Source organism: Amblyomma americanum, chromosome 7, assembly GCF_052857255.1.
Source record: "Amblyomma americanum isolate KBUSLIRL-KWMA chromosome 7, ASM5285725v1, whole genome shotgun sequence".
Classification (NCBI taxonomy): domain Eukaryota; kingdom Metazoa; phylum Arthropoda; class Arachnida; order Ixodida; family Ixodidae; genus Amblyomma; species Amblyomma americanum.
Window position 1 is genome coordinate 71631376 of NC_135503.1, and position 10691 is coordinate 71642066.

The 10691-nt window shown below is 46.3% G+C and overlaps 1 protein-coding gene across 1 annotated transcript in view; it reads right to left on the bottom strand.

Annotated features, from left to right (window-relative positions):
- Positions 1 to 274: 274 nt before the first annotated feature.
- The window catches only part of hgo (homogentisate 1,2-dioxygenase), a 33268-nt gene continuing 22851 nt past the window's right edge, over positions 275 to 10691 (bottom strand). Inside the window, exons 9-15 of the mRNA XM_077632518.1 lie at positions 10245 to 10344; positions 8422 to 8543; positions 7442 to 7546; positions 6505 to 6631; positions 2739 to 2791; positions 1932 to 2060; positions 275 to 1129 (exon numbers count right to left, since the gene is read on the bottom strand). Of these exons, the coding sequence (XP_077488644.1) occupies positions 992 to 1129; positions 1932 to 2060; positions 2739 to 2791; positions 6505 to 6631; positions 7442 to 7546; positions 8422 to 8543; positions 10245 to 10344 (774 nt within the window). The 3' untranslated portion in view covers positions 275 to 991. The remainder of the gene's footprint in view (positions 1130 to 1931; positions 2061 to 2738; positions 2792 to 6504; positions 6632 to 7441; positions 7547 to 8421; positions 8544 to 10244; positions 10345 to 10691) is intronic.

The following is a 10691-nucleotide window of genomic DNA, read 5'->3' on the forward strand; positions in this document are numbered from 1 at the left end:
CTGCAATGCCACATGTATCTACTGCAACGACATGATGTGCCAAAAGCTCTTGGCAGGACACAGAGACGATCAAAACGACCGGATTGGTCCAGACCGGACGTTAGATGCCGTGAAACTCTCAAGAAGGCAATACCCTGAGGTCTGTACTCTATTTTCTTACGCCGCAGAAGACAGGTGTTAAGCAGCTAAACAAACACTTACACGTGCTTGCGGCATATGGCTCAAAGCATTTCTTGTTACAACGAAAGCATGCAGAAAAAATGATCCCGCGAAGCCATTCTTTCGACATCTTTTATTTTCAAACACGCTTTGGAAGCTTTCTTTCCACGATTTAGGAAGATAAGCAGGGGTCGAGAGAACAGCAGTGTATAAAAATAAAGGATTCCGCTCAGTCGGAATGAAATGCATATTTGAGTTAGCATTATGGCACCAAACACTCAAGCTTGAATGTCACGCCCGAACACTGGTAATGGGCTGAGAGCACGGACAGAGAACAGCGCGCCCGTAGCGTTGAGCAGCAATAGGGTTCGCACTATTCGTAGCAACACGGCTTGGCGCGGCCTACTGAGGGGGCCTGCGCCAGTGAGAACTATGCTTACTTCATGCAAGTTACAACATATCTGGCACTTTGATAGTCAAGCGCACACGCTAATAGAGTTTTTGCGCAACGACGACGAAAAATATTCGTAAATGTGGCGAAGGCAGAGAAATTCAATTTTCTCGTTTTAATCTTGCAGTGAGCGCTTTTCTGGGTTTTTGTTTTGTTAACACATGTTCCCGGCGCTATGGACAGGACGAGAAATTGAGCGTGATTTCTGACAAGTCTCTTAAGCGATAGAAGACCTCAACTCAGCGGAAATCGAGAGCTGCAAGATACAGAGTGTTAGTTTAGATTCGAGTCTATAGGATGAGCTTCCTGTTAGGAGTCATTGCGTCATTTCCGGCTTTTATCGACAAATGTCCAGGTATGCGAAGCGGGGACTTCCATAATCTAAGGCTTCTTCCAGCTGGGGTCGAAGTTCTTGCGAAGCCCCTGCCAGCAGGTGTAGTACTCCTTGTCCAAGGCCTGGGACTCATGCTCTGCCCATGGGGTGACGGCCATGCTCAGCGAGCTCTCGAACATGAAAGCCTGCAGGTGCAAACACAATGCATTACGCTGTATGCATGGGATACCGCTTTGACATTCTCGCAGCCACGAACAATAACCAAGTCTTTGTATATGGGCTAGCAAACAAGAAATTAGGGGTGATCAATTCCACTGATGCGGAAGCATTGTTCTTTCACTCACCAATAATTCAAATTCTGATTACATTCCAATTTTAATTTTATTTCACTCTTAATTCTATTCTGGTTTTGATTTTATTCAAATTCTTATGTCTTGTTTTATTAATTTTTTTCTGCGTCAGTATGTCATTTTCATTTGAGCTGACTCATTCTTGGTCAGCCGTCTCTCTCCTCTCTCCCACAACTGGACAGGGTGAAGGCGGAGGAGGCGAGGAAGAGGAGGATGGTTGGTAGGCGGCAGTTGACAGGAATGGCAGGCTGCCAGGTGTGACGACTGCAGGCGCCTGATTTTCGCTCCAAACAACTTCTATGCAATCGCCCAAAAAAACAGCTTATCCGCTTTTTATTGCTCTTTACGACTTTCGTACGTCACTGTTGTTTCTTAGTTGACACGCGTACGCTTGAAGGCTGAGGTACATCCGTAAAACTAAGATCCGGTCCGTGAAAAAATACCATTATCATTTCTCGCACTGCCATTTATGTTAGTCAGTTCGCTTTGGAACAGAAGAATATACTAAAATCATACAGCCTTCCGGAGTGATGGCGTCTGCCACTTCTCGCGTGTGTGGATTCAGCAAGGCGCACAATGTCGACTAACGCGACCACGTTTCAACCTTGCGTGTGTGGCCGCGAACATGAGAGCATACCATGCAGCCGTCCCCGATGCGCTGCGGCGTCAGCTTGGCTTTGGAAGCACCCTCGAAGCAGTCCACGTCCGGTCCGTGCGGGGTCATCATGCTGTGCAGACTGGCACCTCCGCTCTGGAAGCCCGTCTCCTGGGAACGGCGAAACACAACACTGCTTAGCGAGAGTGGACCCTCGTGAAGGGCCCTTGTGAAATGGCACCTGTTCGTTTGTTTCAATTTTAATTAGAAATTAAATGAGAGCGGATATTAGGTTGGTTTCACTTTTCAAGCTGCAGTTTTTCTCCTAGAGCCAGATCCTCCCGCTTCTTGCTTTAATCTACAGTTTTCTCTCACGGCTTCTACGTTTCAACAACGCCTTGTGAATTTAAGTCGCGATATAAATAACGTGTAATAATGTATCTTATTTCCGGCTTTCATTTTTTTCTCGGTGGAGCAGCGTCAAATGTAGCATCGGTTCGTGGGACTCCATGCGACCAACCTGCATTATCAGCCTAATCAAATTTCCTCTGTTCACGGATTATGACTAGGGTACCCGGAAGCAAGCTGTTGCTTACTTGGAAGAAACTCAAGTACCAGCAACGAACCTATGTCCAGTAAGACATGGTCTCGTTCACTGAATGGGTTCTCTTCCGGCTTCCGCTATAAATAGATAGATAAAGAGGAGGAGGGAAAGGCAGGGATGTTAACCAGAAAGGGGTTCCGGTTGCTACCCTGCAGCTATGTGCATAGCTGCCCCGCTAAACCGGAGAGAGGCCTGCAAGCCTATCAGCTTCAAGCTTACGCAGGGCGAATGTGACGTGTACGTACCTTGGCTTCGTATTTGCCGCAGATGAGGCCCATGAACTCGCTCATGCAGTTTCCTGAAGGAGGGAAGAAAAAACGGGCGAACCCATGCAACGTTAGCAGCAGTTTCAGCGCAAGAAATTGGACATTGTTCTGATAAAAAAGCCTGACTTCACTTGCGAATAAAACGTAACCGAAACAGTAGCCCTTGTATAGTGCTAAGAAGGCGGACACTTTCGCCGCCGCCCGTGTTAGTGAAAGTACGTCTCTGTACTAAAAAAATACGCGTAAGAATGCCAAGACTTGCAGCAGAAATAATAAGAAAAAAACATTTCAGGTCGCCGCTGATCCTTTGCGCATGCTACATTCATATAGGAGTTTAACCCTGCTGTGCGAAGAAGTCATGTCAAAAAGGTGGGGGTCCCTTAATACGTCTCTTCAGCAGCTTTTGATTTGAACTCCAAGGCTTACCTTTGCAGCTCATTTAAAGAGGGACGCGGCTTTCAGTTCAAGACAAATGGCCGAAAATTCAGTTTTCCAAAATTCAAGTATCCGCTCATTGGATCCGTTTTTTATGCAGTCCCGAAGTTCCTTTGTGGTAATCTCCCGGTGAGTGCTCCAAAAATTTTTATGTCAACAGCGCTGGTCCTGTTTCACTTAAACCTGATAATAACCGGCTTTTTCGAACAGCGGTACCTTTGTAGCGCCGCGGGCGAGAGAGACTATAATTCCACACTGAGGAAAGTTTGATTCCTCTTCTTCAAAACAGGACTCAGCCCGAACACACACACACACCGAAGCAAACACAAAAAAAAATTAGCTGTGCTTCAACCCGACTGCACCTAGTAAGACGAGCGAAAGCTCTGTTAAGCATGGTTATGCATGGTTTAGCTTTGCTTAAACTTTATTTTATATGATTGGTTTGGCTTGGACAGCCACGATACATCATCGAAGCACTAGTTCCGGCACATTGCTCATCCATGGCTTTGTTTGAAGGTAAGCACACGCCACACGCTTTTATATGGCGAACGGCGCGTCACGCGATTTCAGACAGTTACGAGAGTGCCATCGGCTCCGCATACGCAGCTGTGGCGATGTGCAGTGAGTCACGTGATTCGATAGTTTCGAGGAGAGCGAGCGCCGTCTGCTCAACACGCGCAGCTGTGGCGAGGAGTGGCGAGTCACGTTGCATGACGTCAGAGCCAAGCCTCCACTCCACCTGGTTTGAAGGTCATATTGCATAGCCACATGACCTTCAGCTTTGCAGTGTAGGAGTAGAGCTTTCGGTATGGAAATCTCTATGGAAAGCTATGGAAAGGAAATTGATAGGCGTAACGTTAAGAGACCGGAAGCGGGCGGAGTGTGTGAGAGAACAAACGCTAGTTAATGACATCCCAGTCGAAATAAAGAAGAAGAAATGGGCTTCGGCAGGGCATGTGATGCGAAGACAAGATAACCGCTGGTCCTTAAGGGTAACGGAGTGAATTTCAAGACAATTAAGGCAAGAGTAGCAGGGGGCGGCGGAAAGTTAGGTGGGCGGATGAGATTAAGAAGTTTGCGGGGATAGGGAGCCACAGCTGGCAAAGGACAGGGTTAATAAAAGAGACATGGGAGAGGACTTTTCCCTGCAGTGGGCGTAGTCAGGCTGATGATGTTGATTACGATGATGAGAGCTCTCGCTCTGAAAGCGGAATTTTCATGTCCTCGTCAAGCGACTGCCGCGTTGGTCTCCTCCGCGGTTGCCCCCTGGCGACCGGTCTCGTTTACGCTGGAGCGGCGTCTGCCTTTGTGGCCGACTGTGCATTCTCTTCTCACGTTACACTGTTTTGAGTTTGGGCCTCGGCAATCACGGACCGACGGTCTTTTAAAAACAATACAAAACGCTGCATTGTTACGGCAGCTCCAAACGAAAGTTGCCAGCTGCATGAATGGTAAGAACACCTCTCTGCGGGCTGTTGCGAATGACCTTATCGCTGAGGACGTTGTGGACGCACGTCCGAGCACTTTAGGTTCGGTTGGTAGCGCGTCTGACGAAAGTGGCTCGATCGCGGCGATGCAAACTGTGTAATGAACGTGATGGATGAGCAGCTCCTTGTAGCATGCAAAACACGACTTCGAGCAATCTAAAAGAGCCACCATGCGAAGAAAGATGCCGCCACGAAACACTGAATTCAAAAGGACCTGACCGAATACAACCATAGTGCCTTCTTTGGAAGCAAATGTGGTGCTCTACTTTAAATTCCATGCTCTCAATGCTGTTTTGGTAGTTTGTTGCTTCCTTTGTTCAACGGATTGATTCACAACTGTTTGGTTTGCTCTGAACCCGTTTGTTTTGCTGAACGCGTAAACGGCCATGCGGGGAATGACATGCTTCTTTTGTTTGTGTTTTGTAGTACAAATTTCTAGTATGTTATCTTGTTCACATTCTAGAGATGTCTATAGCAGCTACAGCGCATGAAATGAAAAGTAAAAATATTTGCTTTGCGAAAAATAAATCTTAGCTTGTCATGGCCTGCAGCATGCATAAAAAATTCTAATGGACGTTAAGAGAATTCAAGTGTAGAAATAAATGTTAGTGAGAAACAAAACTGAAATTTTGTGCGAACAGTCATAAAATCATTGTTAACGTGCATAAAATAAATCTAGCGAGAAATAAAAACTTATTTGCTGAAAGCTGCGCCCCCGTTAACGTACATTGACTCACTTTACCAATATTCGTAATGAAGGTGAAAACTGCCAATTATCAAATGATATTTTTTTTTTACTTCACGCGTTCTCAAGTTTTTCAACCATGCAGTACGGAGCATTCGTAGCCTGAAACTCCGTTTACCTGCTTATTAAGGGACGTGCTAAATCAAAACATTTACGCGTGCCCCTGTTTACTGGCATCCCAAACTTGCAGTTTTACTTCAACCGCCGGTATCCTAGTGTGTCAGCCACACTATTGCGTTGAAGAGCAGATCCCGAAATGGGCCGTCAATGCGATACTCCGTTGTACACGAAGATTTCTCACCTAGCTTATGCGCCTAAGCAGTAGCTAAGGTCTTCCGTAGAATATCTTCGCGACGTCTCTGCCAATGTGAGTGGCAGAACAAAATGGATTTTTTTCCCTATAGTTGCCGTCCTCACATCGGTTCTTTCTCAAGCGCATGCACGCATTAAAATTTAGGGAACATAAAAGGTTCTGTACCCTAAGTATCTCGAGGTGCCACTACGATACGTTTATTAGCAAAATACTTGTGGGCGTACTGCAATTGCCATAAGTACCCAGGCTGCATGGTTTGCTTCTAAGTTGAATAGTGAAGTACTTATGCCATTCCTCAAGCTCTAAATCTCTGATCTCTGTAAACTAAGGGGAAGCCTTCTCGTCACCTTTCAAGGCCTTTCTTTTTTCCATACTGAAGCCTTAAGGGCTACACCATACGAGTGCGAAGCAAACCATGTAGCCTGTCAAAGTTTGGCAAATACTTTATGTGCGCCTGCTTGCCTGAAGGAACTGTCTGGGATAAGCATGTCCGCGCCAAAGATCCTGCTCTGCTCTTAAGTCTATCCCGTGCTATGCCGCTCTCACTTTTCACCATTCATTGTCTCACCTGCATATGGCTCCATAAAGCCTAGCCTAGACGCTTCGAATCGCTAATTCAATATAGTAAAACTTAACTGCACGAACATCTACCTTCAATTCGAAAGCGCAAATGCTGAAGCTGCGTGCATTTTTCAGAGTTTCATAGCATCGCAAAATGAAAACACGCGGCGCAGAGCAAGAGTTGGCGTTGGGAGGAGTACTCACGGTGGTAGTAGGGCGGTCTGAAGGTGTTCTCCGCCACCGACCAGCGCGGCGGGAAGATGACGAAGTCGGCGATGGCGGTGCCCGGCTTGGTCGAAGGACACGTCAGCACGGTGAAAATGGACGGGTCCTGCGGTGGTAGCGGTGATTGGCGTATGCGGCAAAAAAGCCGCGTTTGCGATGTTCAGCGAACATAGCAATAACACCTGTTATTTCCAAGTCATCCGCTATAAGCTCCTGATACGAAGGATTACCGTATTATTTATATTCTACGCGACAGAAACCGAATACTTAGTCCTGTACAGATTACAATTCATTTCAAGTTTTTCTTCATTCTGTTAAGAGTCACTTCAATCTCTTGATTTTTTTCTTTTTGTCACATTGTTGTCCCCTATGTACACTCCAAAAATCTGTATATTTTGCGTCCGAAGAAAGGTAGATTGTCGTCAGCTAAACAAAGTTCTCATCACGAGAATGTAATCCGTGCCGCAGTGGTTCCTTGGCTGTGGCGTCCAGCTGTTAAGCAGTACGATCGAATCCCTGCCACGGCAGCCACATTTCAATGGAGGTCAAATGCAAAAAAAAAGCCTTTGCGATGTCTGCAGTTATAGTGCACGTTAAAGAACACTCTCCTGTTAAAGGACACTCTCGTTCGAAACTAATCCGGAACATTCCTCTACTTAGTCTATGATCACCCCCGCGCGGATCTGGGACTTTGGGATCTGCAACTTTGGGATCAGCGGGAGAGAGCCAAAACCACAGGGCTACCATGGTGGGAAGTTCGTTGGCCAAAGGAGCCGGACATCTATTGTCTACGACATGGTGGTAACAGCGCTAGGTTTAGCAACAGTGATGCAATGAGCAGCAATAGTGGTCACGTGTGCAAATATCGTGAGAGATTAATGGTATGCCTTATATACAGCTTATGTAGCCGACTCACAATGTGGTCGAAGGAGACCGTGTTGACAGTGTTAAACTTGGCCAGGTCGTACTTGTATGGCACGTAGTTTCCGTGCCATGCAACCACGTCGAAGGGCGAATGGTTCTGCGCATGAATAAAAAAATGCATAAATATAAAAAAACAAGTGATAATGTCAATTTGCGCACAAGGTGAACAAATATCACCTCGACTGGTGCCCATCTGCCACATCACACTTTCCATAAGATTATGGCAAGCACATCTCAATCCACTACAAACTACCGGCTACCTCACAACGATTCATCTTGTCATATTTTTGAGAAGCAAACTTCTAGAAAGTGTTGTATGCGGCGATAGACGTCTTACGTTAATTTTCCAGCGAACTGTGCACGAGGCCATGGCTAGAGAAACATGAATAGAGCAGTAAGAAGGAGATGTCAGACTCCTAGGTAGCTAACCATGGTTCCATGGTTGAGTACCATTGAGTTCCATGGCTCGAAACATACTAGGTATCTTCACCTTCCCCGCCCCCCTTCTTTCTCCGGTAAAGTTTTGCCTGCCCGTAGAAACCAGTGTGGGAAGTGGCCCCATACGGCACACAGAGAAGTCAGTGTATGGGACGGAATGATCGATTCGACCCACGTACATGGATGCAGACAGGAGTGCCGCCGACATTTGCTCTGATAGAAAGCTAAGGAGCAGGGTATTCAGTCTCATGCCCTTCCTATACTGCGAATGGAAACTCACTGTGCCCTGGTCAAAGTTTTCGAGTTATTGCTGTTGTTGCATAACGGACGCGCTGTGTTTATTCCAGCTGAAAAACAAGCTCCCGGCACAGAAGGGATAAAAAAAAACATGAGAACATGAATATCAACATGGCTTACTTCTGCCAGTTCTCGTAGGCTTTATGTGCTAAGCAGAGCTGTCGGAAAAGATAATCAACCATTTTACGCTTTCGTTCGGCCGACTCACTGTTCCCAGATGTCGCTACGAAGACTGACCTGAGAGGCCTGGAAGAGGAATCCCTGGTACTTGCTGATGATAGCGAAGCCGCTGACATCGCGGTCCTCGAACCATGCCGTGGGCGTCTTGAAGTCGCGGGGGTTGGCCAGCCCGTTGGCACCTGGACAGGTGAGTCAGGTGTCACGCGCTGCTGTCACAGACCGCTCAAGGATGCGTTACGAGATTCTGCTGTTCTGCCAAGGCGCATAACCGTTCAGTCAAACACGGAAATGCTGCATCAGGTAAGTATATATTAAAGCCGGGTAAACCGACTGTTAAAACACTGTAGGAAGAAAAAAAAGTGCTGAAGATTGCCTTTGACGATCTTGCCAACATACCTAAAATAAACCAAGCGATCAGGTGAGGAATAATATGCTAGAACGACTTAAGTTTCACTGCCTGTCGAATGAAACCAATCGAGTTCGCTATGATTGCATACAGTTCACTCTGCATCCCTCTGCACATGTTAAAAGCACGGCTGAAAGAGCCAACAGCGTCTTGGGCTTAAACAAAAGTCAGGCCCTTTACCCCTACCCCTCCCCCACTATTTAATATCAGCGTAGAAAATAGCCACAACCAATTCCCAGCCTATCATTCAACATCCTGAAGCAAACAGCCATCGATAATTATCTCCGACAGCTACAGGGAAACAAGACCCCTCACAGAGGTACCAGAAAAATAAAATCTACAGCATCAGGACAAACCACAGGTTCATGTCCAGCTTTCTCGGGCAAAATTTTGAACATTAGAAAATTGTAAGACACTGTCATGAAAATTTTGAAGGTAATAGTAAATTAATCCGATATGGAGGGAAATCTTTCTTTTAAAGTGCTTCCACCGGTCGCATCTAACAGTTAGGACTTCCATAGAAAACCAAAAGGGAACACTTTTGACGCAAGAACGTGAATAGAAAAAAAGATACAAGACTGCCGTCGGGTGATCTGCGGATATATTTATTCTTATAGTGAAATCTTACATTATATGAAAAACTGCGATCATAGACGGTTTCCCGCTCAAAAACGCTTTTGTCCGGAATTGCCGGGTATGCAACAACCTCGAGCTACAGCGACTGAGTAGCGTTTCTCTCGGAGCCACAGAACGGGTCATTGTTAGCCCACAGCGCCGTGTCGTTCGCTTTCTTGTCTTTTGTGCTCGTCCTTGTTCGCGCTGTTTATTCAAGATTCAAGAGTTATCTGAAGTTTTTATTTACATGTGCTCTTTTCTTTTTCGTCTCTCTGGCTAACGGATAGAGTCTATTGTCTCTTGCTTTAAGGAGAGGAATTTTCGCCCAATGATACGGTGCGTGCTTTTCAATTTCACTACTTGTTGGTTCATCGTACTCGTACTTGTAAAACCCGGTAGCGCAACAGAGGCGCTACTGCACAGCCCGCGCTGTTCGTGTCTGACACGTTGTCCATCATATTCAGTTGCGCCAGTTTTTTTTTCTCACGAATTTCTCTTTTTAGCCCGAAAACTACTTTCCGTAAGGTAACGCCTTAAAACGTGAAGCCTGTTATGGACGCATTGTTTCATCACCATGCATGTATTGCGTAACATAATCATAACAGTGTTTTCGCAACACTTACGCAGTGACAGTTCCTACAGGCATTATTAAAAAGTAATCAGCTGCAAGGAATGGGCCATCACCACCCCAGAGTATTGCCCAATGGACCGAGTCCCCGAGGATTCCGGCAATTCTTCCCCCGTCGCCTCACATTGTAATCACAGTGTTTACGCAAGGTTTGACAGCGACCGCTCTGACAAACGTTGTACAAAAGCAATCAGCTGCAGGGGACAAGCCGTCACTTGTCCGGACTCTTACCGATTGGACCGAGGTAGGGCAGGACGAAGTGGTTGTCGAAGACCTCGAGTACGTAGCCACGGCTAGGACCGGACACGTACACTTGGAAGCGCATGCCTTGCTGCAATGCAGAGAAGAGAACACGCCGTATTACGCCAGCGTATTACGCAAGCGACGGTTACTAAACCCTCTACTCACGCCTTGCTCATTGTCACTCACATGCCTTTTAATAACGGTTTAACTACGCCTTTATTACTGTCGATAACACCGTAGATAGATGTCAGATAATGGTGCATACAGTATCATAAACTAAAACCAAAACTTGGGTATGAAAATTTGATTACGCGCGCAAAAGAAAACTACGTGCAATGCCCCTAAAGGCGCAACCAGGCCGCAACAATTTCATGTCACAGACGTCATTTGTAACGTATGACCGCTATAGATATGAAGGAAGTCAACATGTCATTG